The 23,946-nt window shown below is 43.4% G+C and overlaps 1 protein-coding gene across 1 annotated transcript; it reads left to right on the top strand.

The window, feature by feature from the left end:
* The first annotated feature begins 408 nt into the window (after positions 1–408).
* On the top strand, positions 409–18,129 carry UTP6 (UTP6 small subunit processome component). Its single transcript, XM_038372239.2, has 19 exons — positions 409–691; positions 2,611–2,695; positions 3,235–3,276; positions 3,368–3,460; positions 4,149–4,196; positions 4,466–4,529; positions 5,352–5,470; positions 6,964–7,041; positions 7,793–7,874; positions 8,704–8,785; positions 9,414–9,595; positions 12,056–12,135; positions 13,668–13,745; positions 13,921–14,100; positions 14,925–15,005; positions 16,583–16,692; positions 16,780–16,846; positions 17,130–17,202; positions 17,835–18,129. The coding sequence occupies exons 1-19, from the start codon at positions 600–602 to the stop codon at positions 17,990–17,992; spliced, it is 1,794 nt and encodes a 597-aa protein (XP_038228167.1). The 5' UTR covers positions 409–599; the 3' UTR covers positions 17,993–18,129.
* The last annotated feature ends 5,817 nt before the right edge of the window (positions 18,130–23,946 follow it).

Below are 23,946 nucleotides of genomic sequence, written 5' to 3' on the forward strand. Positions count from 1 at the left end.
GGGGTTCTTTATATTTCTCTTTGCGGGGTTTATTTAGCCTTGGGGGGGGGGGGTCACATTTTCCAGATTTCCCCTTGAAAGGGCTACACGTGTATTTTTTGTTTAAGCAAAAGCTGAGCGTCTCCTACAGCCACAGGGCCCCTGAGCTGGCAGCTTTACAACCCCCCCCCGTACAAACAACTCCCACACGAGCTGGCAACGTACAGCCAGCGGCAGCTCCGGGGCCCTGGGATTCCAGCTCCGCTCGGATCCCCTCGCGGGATCAGGGCCTGTAGGAAACGAGCTTCAGAAAGGTCCCCTAGAAACCCATCCAGCCAAACCCTCCCTGCGCGGCGGGACCCCGGCAGGGGCTGGGGCGGAGCCCGGGCTCCTGGGGGCTGCAGCAGCAGCGGCGGCTGATACCTCGGGAGCCGGCGCTGGCCGTAGTTGCGCCAGGAGCCGCAGGGGGGCGGCAGAGCCACGTGCCCGGCGCAGGCGGCGGCGGCGGCTCCCCGGGCTGAGGCCCAGGCCGGAAGCCGCGCCGGGGCTGCCGAGTCGCACGTGGGCCCTGGTTGCTCCGGCCCCGCTCCCGGCAGCGCCGCTCGCCCCGCCCGCCCGCCATGGCGGAGAGGATCGAGCAGCGCATCGAGGGCCGGCTCCCGGAGCTGGAGCAGCTGGAGCGGGTCGGGCTCTTCACGCGCAAAGAGATAAAGTGAGAGGGGCTGGGCGAGGGGATCGGGGTCCGGGGCCCCGGGGGTAGAGGGTTGGTTTCATAGCGTGTAAGGCCGAGAGAGCGAGATCCGTGAGTAGCGCGTGTGTGTCTCAGGCCAGGAAACACCCTGCAGGACCCCTGTATCGAACCCAGGCAGTCTAATCGGGCTAGTCCCCGGGATACAAAACTAGCCAAGGCCCCCTGCAATGGCAGGGAAAGGGAATTGTTCAGGTAAGAGGTGCCCAGGTTCCCAGCTGGCCCCATGCTGCAGAGGAAGTCCCCGCTCCCCCCAGGGTCCCTGCGTCCTTCCTGGCCTCAAACCTGGACCTCAGTTGGACCCTGAGCACATGAGCAAGACACAGCAGCCGGGTAGATAAGCTAGTATCAAGGTTTCTCTGTAGCACCTCACAGCATTGGTCCATTGTCCCATCTCTGCTGTGGCCATCCTCTGAAGCTTCAGAGGAAGGTTGACTGTTCTCCACCCCCCACTTGCAATCATATATGACCAATTGTGCCAGGGCGGGGGGGAAATCCTTTCTGACTCCTCCAGGCATGGTCTGAAGACCAGAAGCACGAGATTTGATTACAGTCATTGTCTGAACCTGCAAGTGCTCTGAGTATGTTGAGAGAAATAACAAGCAGTCCTATTTTCTCCATGTCCCATGAAGGCAAGGGATGAACAGGGAGATTCATAGAATCCAAGGCCAGAAGGCATTATTTCAATTGTCAAGTTGAGCCCCTGCACATAGAGGCGATAGAACTTCTCCCAGGCTGGACTAGAGTCCAGTGGATGAGGCCTTTGGGGGTCAGGGCAGAGACTGGGCTGGAGCCCAAGGGATTAGTTCTAGAGGGACAGAGCCCAGGTATTGTGGGGGAGGGAAGGTTGAGCTTGAAGCTGCATTATGGGGTGGGAGCTGAGGCTATTGGGGGGGGTCTGAGACAACAGCCATATTGTTGGGGAGATGTAGAGACTGATCTAGAACCAAGGTTATTGGGGTCAGAGACCAGGTTATTGGGGGAGGGATGGATGGAGATTATTGGGTTGAAGGGCTGAGCCAGAATCAGGACCCGCATTATGAGGCAAGGGGGACTGGGGCTGCATTGGAGCTCAGAGCCCAGTTTATTAGGGAGACGAATGTAGGACATTGCTTGTGGGAGGCAGAAGCTGGACTACAGCTAATGTTATTGGAGAAGGAGCTGAGCCTGAGCCAGTATTATCAGGGTCTGTGAGGAGGAGCAGGCAGAGGTTTGGGTAGAATCCAGTTCAGGTTATTGGAGGGTGGGAGAGGACCCACCTGGGTCCAGTTATGGGAGAGGCAAATGGAGGCTGAAATAGAGCTCCACGCGCATGTTGTTGGAGGTGGTGAGCAGAGCACAGGTTTTTGTCAGGCAGGAGTAGTAAACACCAGTTTAGCAACTAAACTAAAAAATCCAAGGGATGTAGGCAGTCATTTGCCAGAATGGTGATTAACGTTTGAAAAGGGAGGTTTTTAGCTTAATTTTAATTTTCTCTGGGTCTGAAAAAGCTGTGTGTGGACTGGAAATCTGCCTTGAGTTTTACTTGAGGCTGTTGTAACAACTTAATAGAAATGGTGAGTAGTATGGGAGACAATCCAAGAACCCAAGGTCTAAAGCGGCTCAGTGCCTGTAACTGTAGGATGTCACAATGGGGGGAGATCGAATTCAAGAATGAACAGAATGGAGACCCTGCCTCTGTCACAAACACGTGTAACAATTTGACAGTTCATTGTTTGGTCATCATTTGACTCTTGCCATGTGGAAAAGGAATGACAAGAACAAAACTGAACTTAAAACCTGCCCTGTAGGTGTGTGGTGCTGTACACTGCAGCAATGTCAGTTTTTCTGGGATTAAAAATAATTAAAGAATGCCTAAAAATGGAATTCTTACATTTCTCCAGGGCAGTCATTAAGAAGGCCTCAGCTCTAGAATATAAAATACAGAGGAGAGCTCTCCATAAGGAAGACTTTATCAATTACATTCAGGTACGTTTTATTAAGGGTTATTGTGTTAGTCAGGTCCTTTAATAACGCTAACATTACCTGAGGAAGCATGTGCTAGTGGTTAAAGCACAGGACTGGGAATCGGGTGTTCTGGTTTCTGTTCTTGACTCTGGCACAGACTTGCTATGTGACCGTGGACAAGACACCTAATTTTGTTGTGCGTCAGCTTCCTTCTCTATTCAGAAATGTTGAGGCTTAGCTAAGGCACCCTCCTAAAGGTGCTAGAGAAATGCAATTTATTATTAATAATAAAGTGTGACCTATTTTGTGGTAGCATTTAACTTATTAATTGAACTTGAGAGTGTCTGAAATGTCACATCTGATATAAATAGTCCAACTGGAGTGCTGGCAACTTCCATAGATGCATAACTGACAAATGTTTGGCTCTAACTTGATAACTACTGTCGTGGCTTTAATTCTTATTGTCCACCTGATTAGCTATTTAACAGCTATAAAGGGTTTGACTTGGAAACTGTTTTTTCTTCCAACTACTTTGTAATTGTTTTCTCCACTTCCCCTAGTATGAAATTAATCTGTTGGAACTGATCAAGAAAAGAAGATCGGTAAGTTGATGAACTCCTTACAATACAAAGTAGCATAAATCAAATCTTGACAGGGCAGGAATATTAAAGATTATTTTTTCCCACCTCTCAGCGCATTGGATATTCATTTAAGAAGGATGAGATTGAGTATTCTATTGTGCAGAGAATACATGGCCTCTTCAAGCGTGCCACAGAAAAATGGAAAGTAAGTACATTTCCTTATGTAGGGCCTGGCAGTGTTAAACAACCTCTTGATGCAATGTGATGTAAGAGAATAAATACAAGCATAACTGCTAACAAGTATCTGTGATAATGCAGGAGAATATAAAATAAAAGTTAAATAGATGTTTGTTCAAAAAGATGGTGGTAGTTTAGGGGTAATGCTCCAGTATCTGATACACAGCGTCTTGGAGGGACAATATTCTGCCCTGTGAACAGATAGACTCTATGATCTACTAGGTCTTTCTCCTCTCTAGCTGCTGTAGTTCTTTATATTGCTATGTGGATTTGTCTGGCAAGGGCTGGAAACTTGGAGTAGTTTCAGGTGAAGGGTATTTCCTTGAGTAATCTGGCAGTAATACCTCTTCAGGGTGATGAAGGAACTGTGCTGATGAGTTCTGAATGGTGCAGGAAGATGATGGGGAAAGAGGAGACTGTATTTTGGGATTGAGGGATGGGATCCTTGAGGCATCCTTGAAGGGATGCAGGGGTTTGCATGCACGGGAGGAAGGTGTGAAGGAAGGGAGAACCACAAGCAGCAGAGTGACTGCTCTACTTCAGTCATAACAAATGTATGCTCTATACTTTTTTCAAAATGCGCAAGCAGTTCTAAAGATGTATTATTGCAGTGTTGTTTCTTCCTAGTTAATTCTATCTCCTTGCCTTTCCAATAGGATGACGTTCAACTGTGGTTGTCACATGTGGCTTTTTGCAAGAAATGGGTGAGTATTCAAAATTTTACTTTCCTGTAATATTATAGAAGTAACATCTTTAACGCTGAACAAATATGAGGAATGCCATTCCCAAAAGGCAATCTTTTTCTCGGGAGGGAAGTTACTAAAAATAGTGGGGTTGGAATGGAAATGTCTTTTTCATCACAACTGTAGTGTTGCTGTCAATACTCGGTAATGCATCTTTGTTGCAGATGGGTCAGTTCAATGCTAAAATGTTCACAACAGGTAAAACTCAAGGAGTTCTCTTGTCTTTACAGAATAAAAAAATTCAGCTTAGCAAGGTGTTTTCTGCCATGCTAGCCATTCATCCGAACAAGCCAGGTACAGTAAAATGCTTTTTAGTGTCTTGCGTTCGAATCATAGAATATCAGGGTTGGAAGGGACCTCAGGAGGTCATCTAGTCCAACCCCCTGCTCAAAGCAGGACCAATCCCCAACTAAATCATCCCAGCCAGGGCTTTGTCAAGCCTGACCTTAAAAACTTCTAAGGAAGGAGATTCCACCACCTCCCTAGATAACGCATTCCAGTGTTTCACCATCCTCCTAGTGAAAAAGTTTTTCCTAATATCCAACCTAAACCTCCCCCACTGCAACTTGCGACCATTACTCCGTGTTCTGTCATCTGCTACCACTGAGAACAGCCTAGATCCATCCTCTTTGGAACCCCCTTTCAGGTAGTTGAAAGCAGTTATCAAATCCCCCCTCAATCAGCCAGTTTGGTTAATTTAGAAGAACAATATAATATGCTAGCGTGACAAACTAGTGTCAATTCAACCTACTGCTCTTTCAGTTCCCAGTTCAACTCCTTAACAGTTCCTCTCTTGCATTTTGCACCTTGCTGCTCCTCTAAAGGGAATGTCACTGCAATGAGAGGGCTCTGAAGGAAGGATCATGCTAGCAGATCAGGAAAAATAGTGTCTGTAGGCGTCCTCAGGCCTTGAAGGCCCTTCCCCGAAGGAGAGCAGGGAACTACACAAATATCCCTGAAGTGGAACACTTTGAACGTACTAAGTTCCCCCTCACGCCCCCCTTGGGTTTAAAGTCATGTATTGTATTTTCTCGGTGGTATCTTCCAGAATTGCCTCTCTTTTCCCATTAGTCTTGTAGCAGAGACTGAAACAGATCCATTTGTGTGTTGTTGTAGCATTGTGGATTATGGCCGCCAAGTGGGAAATGGAGGAACGCCTCTCATCTGAAAGTGCCAGGCACTTGTTCCTTCGTGCATTGCGCTTTCATCCAGAGTCTCCAAAACTGTATCAAGAAGTGAGTTTATGGTTCTGCTTCTGTGTATAGTTATGTTTGCTTGGATCCGTCTTGCAAAGATTAGTTTCCCAATGTCCTGGGAAGCGTGAGCAGATTATTGGTTTTGGACTTAAATTGGTAATATTTCATGACAGTTTTGCAAGACTGGCTTTAAACAAATCAGAGTAAAATCCTCACACCTATAGTTAGGAGAAATTCTGACTTGCACTTAAATGCCTGTTTCTAGGCACTGGTAGTTCTACATCTACAGGAAACACTGGGAGTTCTCTGTGTTAGAGCTTGGCATCCAAACTGTCTGCTGGGGGAGTTGTTTTATCTTAACCAATTTAGTATAAATAGCCCACATTGCGATCAGATTTGCTTTAGCCTATTTTGCCCGTCCTCTCACATGCACTTGCTTAAAGCCCAGTTCTCCAGGAGTTTTACATTGCTATAACTTCATTGACTTCAATTGAGTTTCCTCTAACTTACAACAGTCTAAATGAGAACAGAATCAGGCCCTTAGTTCTGGTTTTCACATCATTAGATACGGGCAAAGCATACTGGTTGAGAAAATGAATTTTGAGGAATGGCTTTTGTAGGGAGCAGGTTTGGAAGTCAGTGAAGGTCCCTACTTGGTAAATGTGAATTCCAGAGAAGAGAGAGAGAGAGAGAGCAGCTTTGTAATTACATTACTGCAAGGTTGCTTAATCACAGGAGGCCTGCATTCCCTCCTCTGGCGAAACTCCCATTCAAGTCAATGGTAGTCTTTCCTGAGTGTGGAGTATGCCAACTTCCTCTTAATTTGTATTATAATAGCTGGTACTGTGTTGTATCTAGCACTCTTATTATTTATGCAGTAAGTGAACTTTCACTGGCACGAGCAACCATAACAAAACAAATCCCAAAGAGGGGCTTAAGGGGTGTGTTCCTGGAGCCTTTGGCAAAGTCAATGCTGATTGTGGGTCACGAGATTGCTATTATGGGAGATGCTGTTTCTAAAATGGAAAAAGGCTGGTGGTCTGTCATCTGATTTCAGTGTACGTACACTTGTTAATTGGATCTAGGGCTATACAGTGATCGATTGCCAAAGTGCACACTTCATAATCTGCATATATAATGGGCAGTGTCCCCCTCACATCTCGGCAAACATGGAATAGCAGATGCTGCAGTGAACTGAAATATTACTAAGATGTAATTGTTTTTGCAAAGCGTTTTACTGATCACTTGCTAATGCAGTGTTATCACAAATAAAGCTATATTATAGTTGCTTAAAATAAGTCAGCAAACTACATATTGTGATGCATTAATCCTGTGTTTTTAAAATAGTTGCTTCATTGCTATTTTTCAAAACTTAAGTCATTCACAATGGGACTCCTAGACATTGGTGGGAAGTTCTTACTTGCAAATCTTCACAAGGCTTCCTTTAGTAAATGTCCATGTGTTTGTTTTCCGTGCACCATAAATATTTACCCCCTCTTCTCCTCCCATTTTATCCTCCCTATTGCCTGCAGTATTTCCGAATGGAACTGATGCATGCTGAAAAGCAGAGAAAAGAAAAGAAAGAGTTTGAACAAGCCAAGATGGACTTGGTAGGACACTTGCAATTTCTGTTATTTAAAATGGATTGTGTTGTAGACAGGCAAATGCTCTTTAAGGTAGAGGGTCTTAGAAGTATGTAGTACAGTAGTAGAACCCCGTTCTCTGGCCCTCCATTATTTGGCTCTCTCCATTAACTGAACAATCAGGGTACACAGATCCAGAAGCGGGTGATCACTCCCGTTGCTGCTAGATGGCGCTGCAGCCTTGCACTTTCCCGTTCTTCAGGTTATCACATTTTGATTATCTGATCTGGCCCAAGTCCCAGTTAGATCTGGTAAACGAAGTTCTGCTGTAATTGACTGCACTGCTAGAAGTGCACCTTTTAAATGTACTGTTTGAGATCTATAGCCATTTGGAGGAACCAGTCTGTTTGTTCAATTATAACTTAAGTTCCTGTGGATATCAGACCTTTGGCTACAGGTTTATGGTCAGATCACATGGTTTATATATTTATTTGACTTTCCTTAAGGGAACACAACAGTTGTTGGTAAAGGCATTTTATTTTTGTTTGTTTTCTGTACCCACCTGTTTAAAAGTAACTACCAGTTTCTGATGAAGACTAGTTAAACTGGTTTCCTCTCTTTTGTAGTAAGGATTGATTTAATGCTAATCTGTCTCTATAAACTAGACAGAGATGTGTTTGTGGTGGAGGAAAATGTCCATCACCAGTTCTAAATCTTCTTTGCAGAGAATGGAAGTTCAAAAAGAAACAACATTAAAGTTAGTTATCTCACATTTTAGGGCGAGTTCAGTTATTCTGAGGAGGTTCTTAATGGGGAAATGGCTCGAATAATCTACAGAAATGCCGTTCAGAAAATCAAAGGTAATTGAATGCTTCCCCTCCCCTCTTGTTTAATGGAAAAACGACCATGTTGGAGTGAGTCACTGGTATCTAGTGTGGCTAGTCTTGGCTTCATTGTATGCACAGAGATGTGTCCTCAATTGGTAAAATTCACCCTTTCCTGCACAAAACCTGAGCAGTATGGAGGTACTAAATGGGTAGCACAAAATGGTAATTCATAGCCATTTTTTTAGGCTGGCACCTTCTCTGGCTCACCCGCCTTTTGCCTGAAATAGCAGCCATTGCCCTTCCACACCCCTTATGTTTGAGTTCACAATCACTAGATTTGCATAAACACAACATCAGGCCCATAGTCATTTGTAAAAATCAAAAAATATTTTCTGGATACAGTAGTAATGGTAATACAAATGACAAAGCACGTCTCATTAAACCCTTCTCTCTTCCCTGCATGCTGTATTGTAAATCTGCTTTTTCAACTATGACCTCAATTAAAACCAAGCATAGAAATATTTTCAGGATCAAAAAGGATGTGACTCAAGCAAGAAGTGCCATTCCCTTCCAAAAGACTCCCGGTGACAGTATAGGTTGCAGGGTCATGGCCTTGCTTGCCCTAATGACTAACATGAAACAGACAGTGAAAAATAAACAGATAAATAACATCTGGTCTGTCCTAATATATGCATTAGAATGATTACTTTTCAGTAGCTGGATAGATTTTACAGTATTGTATTTACTTTCTTGGAAACATCTGTAAAACCTTTGAAAACCAGCAAAGATGACAGAAATGCAGTGTACCAAAGGAATGTAGTATCTTACTTGTCATTGAGTTTCTTTGCTCTCTTGATCTTAGGTGCTGAGTTCTACCTGTCCTTGCTTTCAATTGCAAAGCTCTTTGATTTTACACAAGACTTGCAAAAAGAAATTCTTGAAAAGTAAGTTGATTTAAAAAAAAAAAAATAATTGCCAGTGAGGTCCTAATTTCTGGCCAGTTGACAGTTTGGTGTCAGACACACTGTACTGGGGAAGTTGGATGTTAAGATCCAACAAGACTTCTTTTTAAGAAAAAGACCAATTTTTAGTGTCAAACAAACAAACTTTGGTGCCCCAGGCAAACCAACTTTCTGGAGGAGGATGTTGTATGTATATATAATGCAAAATTGGCTTCACTTGATAGCATGCTGACAAAATGTGGATAAAAAGCTTTTGTCCTCGGAGAATGACTTTTTATACTCAGGATAACAATTTTCAGGAAATGTATAACTTCCTAGTTCACTTAGTTGCTTGTAATTGCATATATTAAGTTTTCCAATGCATTTCTTTTTCCAAAAGAGCTGCTTCTAAAGCTGACAGTCAAGTTCAAGCACTGTTGCAAAGAAACAGGCCAAAATTTTGGTTAACTGCCTCTTATGGAAGGTGAAACATTTTATCAATGAAATTTAATTCCTTAGAATTATCCCCTTAGAGTAAATTGCAATTGGCGACTCCATAATTCCATTCCTCTAGAATGAGCTTGAAGCAAGATGGCAGTTCGCACATGACATCGTAGACTGTGTGGGTTAGCTTACAGGCTGAGCATGCTGATGATCCTCTTACATGGGACTACATGGCCCGTCGGGAGCTGGAGAAGGGGTCCTTGCCATCCCCAGAATGTTCATCTAAACAGACGAAAGCATCCGAGGTGGCCCAGAAGGAGGAGCGGTGCTGTGCAGTCTTTGAGGAAGCGGTGACAGCGCTCCCCACAGGTTAGAAATTCTGCTTCGATTTTAAAATTGGTTTTCTCAATATTTTTGTATACTAGCACTTGCAAGAAATGTGCAGCAAGGCTTCCTAAGCTTTTTATAGCCGGGGCCCATATCTTAATAGAAAGGGAGTATCTTGGGGAAGCCACCTCTTCCATATCCAATTCAACAGGCCATGTCCCTGCCCACTCACAAACCTGCAACATCTTTGTAGCAAAGGCACCAATTGCTTACCTGGAATAGCATACTGGAAAAGCATTTATTTTTTAGCTTTTTTTGGAATGTGATTTAGTGAATGGGAGTCCGAAGCTTGCAACTAGCCTGATCTCTACAGACCCCTGTTTGGAAACCGTTGATAGAGAATAATCAGTTTTAAGCATCTGTCTGATGGAAACCCATAGAATTCAAATATATTGTAACTAAGCAGCATACATAGAATGTCAGTGGAATGGATCTTTATACTTGGCTCCTGCCTACACTAAACATGATTGCATTTGTAAATACAACAGTAGCCCAGACATGTTTAAACAGTTTTTTTTTTATATAGCTTATTTAGGGAATGACTATAGATTTACCAGCCACTCTCTCTGTATAGTGGTATCTCTGCATGATGGCCCATGGGAAGACATGGGCTGTAGTAGAATCATAAAAATGTAAGAATGGAAGGCACCTCAAGAGGTCCTCTAGTTCAGCCCCCTGTGCTGAGGCAGGACCAAGTATACCTAGACCATCCTTGAAAAGTGTGTGTCTTACAATCCTGCAGTGATGGGTATTCCACAACCTCCCTTGGGAGCCTGTTCCAGAGCTTAACTACCCTTATAGTTAGAAAGGTTTTCCTAATATCTAACCTAAATTGCTGCAGATTAAGCCCATTACTTCTTGTCCTGCCTTCAGTGGACATGGAGAACAGTTGATCACAGTCCTCTTTATAACAGCCCTTAACATATTTGAAGACGTAGAGTCCCCTCCTCAGTCATCTTTTCTCAAGACTAAACGTGCCTAGTTTTTTTTAACTGTTCCTCATAAATCAGGTTTCTAAACTTTTTATCATTTTTGTAGTTCTCCTCTGGACTCTCTTTGTCCACATCTTTCCTGAAGTGTGATGCCCAGAACTGGACACACAACTCCAGCTGAGGCCTCACCAGCGTTGACGAGATTGGGACAGTTACCTCCCACATCTTACATATGCACTCATGTTAATATACTGCAGAACTACATTGTGTTGTTGGCTCATTTAATTTGTGATCCACTGTAACCCTCAGATCCTTTTCAGCATTACTACCACCTAGCCAGTTATTCCCCACTTTGCAGTTGTCTTTGATTTTTACTTCCTAAGTGTAGTACATGCACTTGTCTTTAGTGAATTTCATCTTGTTGATTTCAGACCAATTCTCCAATTTGTTGAGGTCATTTTGAATTCTAATCCCATCCTCCAAAGTGCTAGCAACCCATCCCAGTTTGGTGTCATCCACAGACGTTATAAGCCTACTTTTCTTTCCATTATCCAAGTCATTAATGAAAATGTTGACTAGTATCAGAGCCAGCACTGACCCAGTACATATGCGGTCCCAGTTTGACAGCGAACCATCGATAACTATTCTTTGAGTACAGTCTTTCAATCAGTTGTGCACCCACCTTCTAGTAATTTCATCTAGACCACATTTCCCTAATTTGCTTATGAGAATGTCATGTGGGATTGTCAAAAACCTTACTAAAATCAAGATATATCGTGTCTCCTGCTTCCCCGTCCACTCACTAAGTTAGTGACTCTGTCAAAGAAGGAAACTGGGTTGGTTTGGCATGATTTTTGTTCTTGACAAATCCACACTGGCTATTACTTATAAGCTTATTTTCCTGTAGGTGCTTATAGACTGATTGTTTAATAATTTGTTCTAGTATCTTTCCAGGTATCGAATTTAGGCTGACTAGTCTATAATTCCCTGGATACTAAGAGCCATGGCCTTTTGCTACTGTGCCTTTAGGTCCTGGAGGATAATCTTTAACCCATGCATTTGTCCTGCCCTTGGCCTTCGTGCCAGGAACCACATTTCATCCTCATTTTGGCCCCAGTTCAGCAAAACACTTAAGTACGTGCTTCACTCTCGTGGATTTCAATAGAACTGGAGGAGGCACTCAAAGTTAAGCATGTGCTAAAGTGCTTCTGTGAATGGGGATGGACTTAACCATGTGATTAAATGCTTTATTGACTTGAGTCCTGAACGCTCTTCAGAGTAAAATTACAATTGGGTTGAAGTCTATTTGCTAAGCATTAACATCTGTAGTTCATATTGCAGGCAAGTTATTTTAAATATTCATTTGGCATAATTATGGATGCATCACTGATAGTATTTATAATTGTAGTAGTGCTTGACATCTCACCCTGCCCCCTCAACAAGACAGGTGTCTGTGCTCTCTGCTATGGTTTTGTTCAGTGTTTGGTTAACTGTCCCTTTGACTTTGCAGAGGCCATGTGGAAATGCTATGTCACTTTTTGCCTGGAGAGACTTAACAGGAAAACCAATAGTGAGGAATTGAGACGGAAGGTAAGCGTTCATCGTACATTCATAATACCAAAATCTCCTGCTGTCACTGACTTCCATAGTCTGTCTTCGTGATATCCTTGTAAACTATGGTAGATTTCCATCAATTTGAAAAAATAATGCAGCTCATATGAGAACAATTGGCTAGTTATTTGGACTGATAGCTGTCATTAAGGATCAGTTGTTCTTCCTATTAGGCATCCTCCTTCAGGGCTGTATAAATCAGTCTTCCCATGTGGTCATCTAGCTGAAAATTGGCATGCATGTATCCCCAGATGTGAACCAGTCTTGTTCTGTATGGGGTGGGAAAGCTTGAAACTGATTAAACATTTTTGATTCAAGTAAATGACCAGAAGTTTGGGGCTTTCTTGAGTTCCTGTAGTGGGGAGGAAAAATACCTTAATTATAAAACCTGAACTTTTAAGAAAATGTTGCTAACTCACATTGTTTGTTTCTTTAATTATACTTTTATCAACAAAAGCTATACAAAAATAATGTCGATCGAACATAACCTAACAGCAAAGAATTTTTTTAATTTAATTTTATTTATAACAGTTTTAATCCAGGGATCTTAATTTTCCCTCCTGAAGTTGTTTAAGTATCATCCCCATTCTACAGATGGAGAAACTGAGGCAGAGAAAGACTTGCCCTAGATCACACAGAGTGTCAATGGAAGAACTGGAAATAGAACCCAGATCTCCTGACTCTCATTGTCTCAGCCTCTGGCCCATGTTGCCGTATCTGGTTCTTGTCCAGTCTCATTGCAGCATTCACAAAAGAGATGGTGATCTTTAATATTCCCAAAAACATAGTGGCTAGAACTGGCACCTGGAATCCTTGGCTCTCCTGTATTTCCAGGACTGCTTTGTGACCTTGGCCTATTGCTTGATCTTTCTGTGGCTCAGTTAACCATTCTGCTGGGTTATAATACATCCTGGCTTCCCAGAGGGCAAAGGAAGGTTAAAGTTGGTCAAGTGCTGTGAGCTCCTTGGAATGAAAGGCGCTGTAGGAGGACAAACTTCTTAATATGCTGTACCAGCACTGCAAAATCGTACTTACTTAAAGTGAGCATTATTTTGATGGGTAAATAAATAGTTTTTTCATTATCTGGATGAACAGACTTTATTGCCTGGACTGCTGAATCTTCACCACAGCTGTGCTTAAATCGGACTGGCTGAATTAAGAAAGCTGTTGCCTTAACTATTTCCCTTGCATTTGATTCTTTAAATTAGCTATTTATGGTTTGACTCTGCCCTTAAAACTGCAAGGGAGCTTTGCTATGTTTCTTGTACAATCAGTGTGCAAGGTACCTGTATGCATCTGTTTCTAAAAGAAGGATGGAACCTTAAGGCTGAGGAACTAATGCCACTTGTAAGCTGGAATTTACAAAGGAGGCTAAAGTGGTAGGCATCCATCTTCCATTGAATTTCAGTGGGATTTGGGCTCCTTAGAAAGCCCGGGGCTTGAAAATGTAAGCTTGATTTCGATAGACTCCAGCATGTACAGCAGCAAAGTTTATTCTCTTTCTCTTTCAGAGGCTGGAAAGGTCTCTGAGTGTGTTCAGCAGAGCCCATGAGTCCACCTTGCTGCCAGAGACTTTATACAAACCGTGGGTAAGGATATATGCAGGAAACTAGACTGAGGCCCTGATTCTGAATGACTTGCACTCCCAAAATTGCCATTTAAGTAAATAGGAGCTTTGGGTGTGCAGGAATGCCATATCAGGGCCTAATTTCTTGATAAACTATGTGGACCTGTCTTGTTGATTAACTTCAACTGCTGTTTCAGCTTCACCTATTACTGGAGGTTGGCCTTTCTGAGAAGGCCACAGAGGTAGCTGCAGCTGCAACCAAACATTTTAGCCAGTCGGTGGAAATGTGGGACACGAGACTGCACGTGCTAATCAAACTGAACAGCAGCGATGTGGCCCAGTGTTTTGAGGAGGCTGTGAGACAGGTGAAATCTAAGGTCTGTGAGCATTTTAATCTATTGTGCAATATTCTACGACAAGAACTCTCTGACCTGTGGCTTTATATTTACTTAAAATTGTAAAGCCCCAAACCAGTCTTTAAAATAAATATAGGCTCACCATTCAAAATACATACTATGTTCAGGTCTGTCAGAGAAATACAAACAAAATCATGACTTTTTAAAAATTTTAAACTTCAAGGATTTGAACAATGAATCCTGGTGCTAGATTCCATGTTCTTTTAGTGGCCAACTGGCATTCCCTATGTCTGTCTTGGAGAGGTACCCATGTGTTCTTGCATCCCAGAATACCCGCTTTTCATGGCTGGGCAGCTGCCCCCAAAGTTCTGGGGTGGGAAGGGGATGGAGTTTAGAGCTTTGATCAGCTGGCTAGGAATTTTCCCCACCCCAGATGCCTACAGCTGAACTCCACGAGGTGGAGGAGACAGGAAGGGTATCTATTTCCCCCTTCTGCTGCCTTTGGACTTCTCTGTCTGGAGATACAAAAGTACCCACTCCAAGCATGATGTCTACCAGCTGTTAAGCCAGGCAACATTTTCCACCTGGAGAGGAGGAAGATTATGGAGGCATATGTAATCTGTAGTTGCTGTTTGTGCGTGGGAACTAGTCCTTTGTTCATGACAGCCCCTTTTGATGGGTGATTTTGCATCCAGATATACAGCATCTACGTTAGAACATGGGTGGATGTTGGTTGGAAATGTTTGTGTAAAATTGTTTTTAAACTCTGTGGTGACTGTTGCATTTTTATGCAGATCAAGCTGAGGCTTGGCCCTGAGCTTTAACTGCTTCCTTTTCTTTTATAGGGCTGTTTGCCATTATGGACTCTATGGGTGGAATGGGGTGAAGGAGCAAACAGCAAGGAAGACACAGAAGCCCTCTACCAGGTATTTGGCTGATGGAAATATAGTTCCTCTTACTGTGTGAAATGGACTAGAAAGTCAATGGCCATGAGATACTGGGACAGTACATGGGGCATGCTTAACAAGCGTTTTCTACAGGCAGCCCTTGTCTCAGGCTTTGATCATCAGTTTGAATGCAGTGCTGGTGAAACATTTGGGGAAAATGTTTAAAGAGGACTAAGTGCCATCGGCTCTAAGGGTATGTTTATGCAGCCCATGACAGTGAGCTTTCCAGCTTGGCTCGACAGACTTAAGGCAGTGGGGCTAGTGCTCTAAAAATAGCTGTGTAAAAAGCGCTTTGAAGTTGTGGCTCTGAAGCTTAGGGAGAGGGGTGGGCTCCAGAGCCCCAGCTCCAGCCTGAGCCACAACATCTACACATCTGTTTTTAGCACAGTAACACAAGCCAGTCTGCCAGCCCGGGCTGGGAGGCTTGCTGTCGCAGGCTGTGTAATCTAAATCAGTTAGACTATGAAGCATAAGTCACTTCTGAAAATGGGGCTTAGGTTCCTAAGTCATTTTAAAAAATTTACCCCTATAATATCTGTGTGGCTTACAATTTGTGTCCTATTTTCAACTGTCAGTCTGTAAAATATTCTCTTGCACACTGTGGTAAACCCAGGACAAACAGCTACAAAAGAGGGAGGGGTAGTAATTAGTCCCAGGGGATTAAAAGGCCTCTCCCTGTCCACTGAGGAGAACCATGGGGAAATAAGGTTCAGATGGAAAAGGGGTTGCTAGGGAGCTAATTAGGTTCAGCTGGCTCCAACTGCTGGAGACCTTTTTAAATCCTCTCCAGTGTGGAAGTGCAGTGGGGTTAGAGAAGCAGGGAGCTGCTAGTAGGCTAAGGGCAGCAAGACACCAAACCCTTCAAGGAAGGGAGGCTGTACTCCCTTCCCAGAAGGGAAGGAAGGCAAGCACAAGGGACTGATCAGGGAAAGGAATAACTGGACCCTGTGCTACCTGTAAGGATTTGCCTTGCCCAAACCGGTGTCTCCAAGGCTAAAAAGGACCAAGTCTGCTGAGGAGAACAAGGTACTTTGCCACAACACCTAACCTGCCTTAGGAGAGCATGAATACTGTACCAGAAAATTAGAGGAAAAACATTTTGGTTCTAATCCCAACAGAGACCGCCCCTGAGTAGCCTTGAACAAAATACTTCACCTCTCTGCCTCAATTTCTCTACTTATAAATGTAAAATATTTGCTTTTTATGGGACATTTGAGAATTAATTAATTAATCCTCCCGATGAGAAGTGCTCTGGAAATGCAAAGTATTAACTCTTTAAACTGACTTGAATATTGGAAAGGAAGAAATTTTAGCTCTGATTTAATTTTGAAGTTTGTAGTTAAAAATATTGGGTTTGCTGCATCTGCCATTTTTCAGCTACAGTTTAGGATACTCTTTTTTTTCCAGTACTTGAAATTCAGTCTCTTTCTCAGGAGACAGATATTTGATGCCAGTGTATATGAAAATGGAGACAAGGAATTGGAAGGAATTATTTGGTATAGTTCTCTGCAGTTACTTTGTAACTGTAGCAAAGATCCTGTGTGTTTAACTTGCAGAGATCCTTACTTGTCACAGCCCCAGCTGACTCGGTAACCATGAAAGAGAAATACCTTGATTGGGCCTACAGAGATGGTGGTTATAAGAAAGCAAAGAAAGTCTTCACCAGGTGAAAAATAATCTGAAATCTCGTCTTTCTAACCAGATATGTTTGGAGGAGATCTGAAGTCTAAAGTTCTTAATGCTTTCATTTTAGCTTGCATGAAAGTCGCCCATTTTCACTAAAGTTCTTCAGGAAAATGATCGAAATAGAGAAAGAGCAAGTAAGTGTTACATATCAACTTAGTATAGTATTTTGTAGGACATGTGTTACAGCTTTGGAGTTGAATAGGAAGGGGTAGTTGTCTGAGTATAATGTAATTAGTTTGCAGTTATCTCCATATTTGTCTTCTAAAGTAGATCCACAACATGTAATATAAAACCAAGTCACATATGGTAACTAGTCTTCAAACTTCTGAGATGTGTGTGTAACAATTTAATTAATAATGCAGCAGCTTGGTTTGTTTCTGTATACCATCAGTGGTCTTTAAACTCTTCCTTTCTTAGGAATCCTGCAAGATGCTTAATCTGAGAGAATACTATGAACGTGCCCTGAGAGAGTTTGGTTCTACAGATTCTGGTATGGAGGCTTTTTTGTTCAGTGTCTTTGTTTCCATCAAGCTAGGAGAAGGGGTGATCTTCCTTCCCATATGTCTGCTAAACTGCATAGTGCAGTTTGCTGATGCTGTGCCTTTAATAGGGATGGACCTCTACAGTGAACTTGCCCCATAGTACTTTTAGTCTAGAGGCCTGATTCCAACAAATACTCATGTGGGTAGTCCCACTGAAGTCAGTGGGATTACTTGTATGAGTCAGGGCTTGTGGGATTTGTTGACATTGGCTGGCCTAGGGTGAAGCACCGATCTGTAACTCACTAGTTTTTGTAAAAAGTACAAATCAAGCGTGTGTAAATGTGTTCATTTACACAACATCCTTTTGAGGATAGTATCTCCATTTTACAGATGGTGTGCATATAGGTTAAGCATGTCTCTGTCACCGCTGGGAAGAAAACCCAGCTCTCTGGACTTCATGTCTGGACTATAATCCCTAGGCAAAGCTTCCTCTGTACAAGGAATCAAACAGTTGGACTTCACTATATTCACATATGTAACATTTTAATGTGGAGAGCCTCTATGTTAGGCCTGGTCACATGTTTGTTGTCACAGCCAGATCAGAACATAACTAGATTTTTTTTTTTTCCCCCTTTAAAAGATCTCTGGCTAGATTACATCAAAGAGGAGCTAAGCCATCCCCAAGGCAAACCAGTAAACTGTGGGAACATTCACTGGAGAGCTATGAAGATGCTAGAGGGAGAGCTAGTGGAAAAATTTGTTTCCAAATACACTTTGCTGCAAACTGGACACTTGTGAAAAATGCAGATTGCGTTGAACTTGCAAATGTTTCTGACATACAATATCAAAGCGCAGAATTTCCAGAGTTGGTTGGTTGTCCAAATTTTTCAGTTTTTTGTACAAGATTCTGAAAATAAATATGTTCCTGAGCCATCCTACATATGTTATTTTCAAGTACGTTGGAATTCATCTGTGGTCCTAACACACAGCTGCTACTAGTGTTGCATGTCTCAGTGGTGAGTTCCTGTGAAAGGGTACAAATCCACAGGTAAAGAAGAGGAAAAACTCGTCACAAAGCAAGTGAAGACATCTATCAGTATATTTGTTATTGAGAACTTCTGAGAGCAAACGCTCCCATCAGTCAATGCTATCTGGTGCAGTAAATAGCCACTATACATCAGATTTAACACATCTAAACATTTATATTAAAACTAAAATAGATGCAAAGAAATTTAATTTCAGTAGAAACTGAAGCTTGGGTATCATGCCCATATAGAGCAATGCAAAATGGAACATAAAGCGACAGTAATTCTGAAAGCAAAGGGACCAACTTTCAAAGTGAGGTTTGGTGATAGAGGTAGTTTGAGTATTTGCATGTAGTGAACCTTGCTCCTTTCCAACATAACAGGCAGTCATTTAATATACTAAATTGTAATTTATTGAAATACACTATTATCCATTCTTTTTCACGATTTTATATTTAAATAACTATCTCAATATGGCCAATTTAAACGCTTTCCATAAACTTAAAAAAAAAAAAAAAAAGTCCTGTGTAAACTTTTAGAAGCTATTTTCTAAATCGTTAAACAGAGTAATATTTCTAAAGAGAGAAATATTTTCTGGGAATCTACTAATTGCAGTGCACAAGAACATTAAAATGTTTTCTAATTCTTCAGGGAGTATCCTGGACACTGATGAGCAATAAAGAATTTCTCGAAAAGAGTTTGCTAAGCGTTAGAGACTGCTCTGACTTTGCATTTGACTTGCTACTTATGATTGATTCACCACCCTTGAAAATGATAAACTGCTTGTAGAGCAAGGAATGGCAAGCTTTTTAGCCTGAGGGCCACATCTGGGAATAGAAATTGTATGGTGGGCCATGAATGCTCAGGAAATTGCGGTTGGGGTGCTGGAGGGGGTGTAGGCTCCAGGGTGGGGCCAGAAATAAGGAGTTCAGGATGCAGGAGAGGGTGCCAGGCTGGGACCGAGGGGTTCAGAGGGTGGAGGGTGATCAGGGTTGGGGTGCAGAGAGAGGCTCAGGAGTGCAGGCTCCGGGCAGCGCTTACCTCAGGCAGCTCCTGGAAGCAGCAGCCATGTCCCCCCCACCAGCTCCTACGCATAGCTGCAGCCAGGCAGCTCTACGCGCTGTCCCGTCCACAGGCACCGCCTGTGCAGCTACCCCTGGAATTGTGGGGGTGGCGTTTGGGGGGGGTAGCGTGCAGAGCGGAGCCCCCTGGCTGTCCCTACACATAGGAACCGGAGCAAGGCCACACCGCTGCTTCCGGAAGCAGCGTGGAGGGGCCCACGACCCTGCTCCCCAGCTGGAGTGCCGGAGCGGGGCAAGCCCCAGACTCTGCTCCCCAGTGGGAGCTCAAGGGCTGGCTTAAAACGGTTGGCAGGCTGGATCCAACCCGTGGGCCTTAGTTTGTCCACCCCTTTTGTAGAGAGATTCTTCTGAATCTCAGAGACTGTTTTCATTTTAGGAACAGATTTATTGAAAGGCACTTTTATTCCCTCCTCTGTCACTGGCCTGCTGAGTTACCTGGGGCAAGTCACTTCACCTCTCGGTAACTCCATTTCCCCATCTGTAAAATGGGGATAATACTGGCCTGCGTAAAGCACTCTGAGATCTACTGATGAAAAGCACTGTATAAGAGCTTGGTATAAGTCACTTATGTGCTTTGAAAATTTTACCCTCCTCACTTTTTTTTTTTTTTTTTTTTTTTTTAAAAAGTCCACTAGCTGCAACAATGACACTCCTGATCTCCAGCTTTTCTGCTTCTTAGTGCTTGCTGTCCTACCGCTCTTTTCTCCCTGGCATGCCCTTCCTGATTTAGTCTGTAAAGCCACTTCCCTCTCCTTTGAATCCCTCTTCAAGGTGCACATCTACCAGGAGCCCTCCAACTCGTCATGGCTAGAGAAAGGGACAGTGGGAATTGCTGAAGTTGTGCATGCAGCTGGCACTTTTTAAAACAAGACTATGTTTTTTCTAAAAGATACTCTAGGATTTTTTCCCATGAGTTCTGTTTGTTAGGTCCAGCCTTAAACTGGAGCCATTACGCAGTACCAGAATACAAATAGTATAGAACCAACAGTGCAAACCAACTTTTATAAAAGGTCACTTCTACTAATCTCTGGTGCAGCTTCTGCCATTCCTAGAGAAAAGATCCAGAATTTTCTAATGTAGACAAGGCCTGTGACTGCATCCTTTGGGGGCAGAAACTGTGGCTTGCACAAGGATGAAAAGGGTTGGTGCTTGGCTGCTAATAACATCTGTTTCTGTCTGAAAGGGACTTGCCATGAAATATCAAGACTTTAGTTGCCATGGGATTTTTAAACCAAATTTGATTTGACACAGTTTAAGGTTTGATTGTTTGTTTCTTACAGTAATTTCAATCTTGGCTGCTGCATGGTGCACAAAACAATATCTAAGACCTACTAGCCCAGAATTTTTTCCTTTTTATTTTTTTGTATTTAAAGATGATTGCAGTCAGGCAAGGCTAAGGCTGAACAGCGAGAAGACAACTCCAGTGCAAATAAAATCGGTCTTCTCCCCCTCTCATGGCTTATTTTGGCATTCATTAATGACCTTGTTTTCAGAAAGCCGTAATTGGTTTGCATGGTGTAAACAATAGAATAAACTGAAACCTAAAACTGAAACCACCACTGCCAGGATCCATCTTGGGTTTTCCAATACAGCTATTTCCCTGTTATCTCACCTTTCTCTTGTACAACACACACATTCTTCATTATCCTCCATTCATAATCTGTTTCTGTATTTTATATTTACTAGGCCAAATTTACCAATGATAACAGAGATTTAGGTATTGGTAAATATTCCATCAGCTTGGTTTTCAATGGGTGTGTAACATGGGCAGGGCTGCTGAAAAAATCTTTATTTTACACATTGGCAATAGTTTTCTCTCATCTAAGTTTTCTCCCTTGGTGTGTAAATTACTTATTTTGCACGCCGCAGGGATATAGTAGGAAAAGCAACCAATGAAAGTGTAAAATAACACTCCTCTTTGCCTGTCTTTCTGCTTCTAGCTTGCACTCCTTACCATGTTCCATGCATTTTATATACATTCTGCATGCTAAGGTGGTGCAAGTTACACTGCTTTACCAGTTGCACACATTTCTAACCAATTTACACCCCTGTGTTGTCCTAGCTGAATTTGCCCTAAAGACTTCCAGTAGCATCCCTTGGTCAATGTTTAGTCTTGACCAGAGTGCGGTGCAGACCTACTGTTAGTGTATGGTCAGTAACCATTTTAGGGAAGGTTTATAGGCAGCAGAAAGTAGATACAGCTTCATCTCACCAGGAATTTACCACTCTGGCTCAATTTCCACTTCACGGAGAGGGAGTGGGAGGAATCTTTCTGAACTGGGCTTCACTCTCCCCACCTTGGATTTTTCCTGTAAAAGCAGAAACAGGTGCAACTGCAAATTAAATGTCTCCAATTAGAGAGTTTTTTATGTTCAGGTGCAGTGCTGCTTTATGGACAAGTATGGCTTCCCCAGGTAAATAAACCAGGTGCTCACAGGATCCAGTAGGTAAGAAAAAGGAGCAGATCTCTCCCTTTCCTTCAGAGGGGTGGCTCAAATGGAGAAGTTTACTCTTGGCCACTAATTAAAGGTACAGTACAGATTAAAGAGGTATCTCTTATGAGTTACTAGCAGTTACATACAGTACTGGCTGAAAGGCTACTGGGGTAGAATTTGAAACTGGGCTGTCAGCTCTAGAGAGCAGCATCGGTGCTGGAACTAGGGGTGCTGCTGCACCCCCTGGCTTGAAGTGGTTTCCATTATATACAGGGTTTACAGTTGGGTTCAGTGGCTCTTAGCACCCCCCATAAAAATTGTTCTAGTGCCCCTGGAGAGCAGTGAGATACTTCCCCTTTATAAGGGAAGAAGGGAAAACAGCAGGGCCACATCACCCTCCCCAGAATAGCTAGTGCCCTGAAGAAGGGCCCCAGCACAATGGCAATCAGCATGAGAAGCTCTCCTATGTCCCAGTAATTACAGAGCACTGACAGAGCCCCTCAGCATACACATACTAGCCCACAGATGTTTCTCTTGCAGGGGGAGGCAGTGTGGTGTAATAGACCACAGAAGACCTGGGGGTTGATTTTCAGCTCTGCTACTGGATGACCTTGGGGCAGCTCCTTCACGGAGCCGTGAGCACGGGCGTGTACTTGGCGCGGTTCACTTCAATCCCAGACACCTGCCCTTTTTGCGGCGTGAGGGATACCCTGGCACATGTATACCTGGAGTGTGCCAGGCTGCAGCCCCTATTCCGGCTCCTCACCAATATTTTATTACGGTTTTGGTTGCACTTCTCCCCTCACCTTCTCATTTATTCACTCCCTATCCGTGGCCCCACAAAGTCACGGGATCTCCTGGTCAACCTCCTCCTGGCCCTAGCTAAAATGGCCATCTACAAAACCAGAGTGAGGAGGTTGGCCGATGGAGTCTCTTGTGACTGTGGGGCCTATTTCCGATCCTTGGTCTGTTCACGTATCCGGGCAGAGTTCCTCTGTGCGGCGTCCTCTGACTCCCTTGACGCCTTTGAGGAGCAGTGGGCGCTGTCTGGGGTTCTCTGCTCGGTGTCCCTGTCCGGTTCCCTTCGTTTGACCCTTTGACCGCACTCCTGTCCCTGTTATTTTATTAGTTGTCCCCTGAAATTTTTTGGGTATCTAGGTCCTGTGGATCCCCCTTTTAGGCTGGGGGGGATCCTTTAGCAGTGGACGGGCTTCGCCCGCCCACTTCCTGGATCCCAATAAGACTGGATGACCTTGGGCAAGTCACTTCCCCTCTTTGTGTCTCTGTAAAATGGGGATAAAGGCTCTAAACTCCATAAACTGCTTAGAGCTGCAAAGTAAAGAGCTAGGTGTCAGTATTATTATCTGGCTAAAGAACAGAGGCAGTAGTTACCCAAGCGCTACCATTGCACTACATTAACCCAGTACTACAGACTGAGTGAACTCTTGGGAAAACTCTCCTTCCTACCTCACACCAACCCATGGTAAGAGCATCTGTCCCATGCAGGCTTTTCGCCTGCTATATCAACTGGCCACGCAGCTAGCCACCGCAGCTCAGAAAGCCATGACTATGATGTAGTGAAGTGGGCCCTACAGTGCTGGAAAGGAAAACTCCCTAGATAAATCTCAGGTTTCAGAGTAGCAGCCGTGTTAGTCTGTATTCGCAAAAAGAAAAGGAGGACGTGTGGCACCTTAGAGACTAACAAATTTATTAGAGCATAAGCTTTCCGATGAAGTGAGCTGTAGCTCACGAAAGCTTATGCTCTAATAAATTCGTTAGTCTCTAAGGTGCCACAAGTCCTCCTTTTCTTTTTAGATAAATCTCGGCGCTCTCCTGTTGATTACAAATAAAATCTCATTCATTTCCTTATGGGAAAACCATTACAGCCCTGTCTCCTAATCCCATGGTTGCTGTTGTAGGCAGGATAAACATGCTAACATTTTCTATTCCCGAAGATTCAGCTTTTTAGGTCTTGTGTTCTTGGCATCAGAGTTTCAGAGGAGCAGCCGTGTTAGTCTGTATTCGCAAAAAGAAGAGGAGGACTTGGGGCACCTTAGAGCCTAACACATTTATTAGAGCGTAAGCTTTCGTGAGCTACAGCTCACTTCATCGGATGCAAGCTTATGCTCTTAATAAATGTGTTAGTCTCTAAGGTGCCCCAAGTCCTCCTTTTCTTTTGGCGTCGGAGTGGTGCTGAGACCAGACCGCCA

This window comes from Dermochelys coriacea, chromosome 14 (assembly GCF_009764565.3).
Source record: "Dermochelys coriacea isolate rDerCor1 chromosome 14, rDerCor1.pri.v4, whole genome shotgun sequence".
Classification (NCBI taxonomy): Eukaryota; Metazoa; Chordata; order Testudines; family Dermochelyidae; genus Dermochelys; species Dermochelys coriacea.

What these genes read in the sequence shown, in the direction of transcription:
- UTP6 (XM_038372239.2), top strand. Translation starts at nt 600, where the DNA reads ATGGCGGAGAGGATCGAGCAGCGCATCGAGGGCCGGCTCCCGGAGCTG. An exon ending in TGGCTTTTTGCAAGAAATGG is followed by an intron (nt 4,197 to 4,465) that starts GTGAGTATTCAA and finishes TTGTCTTTACAG; the next exon opens with AATAAAAAAATTCAGCTTAG. An exon ending in TCGAAATAGAGAAAGAGCAA is followed by an intron (nt 16,847 to 17,129) that starts GTAAGTGTTACA and finishes TTCCTTTCTTAG; the next exon opens with GAATCCTGCAAGATGCTTAA.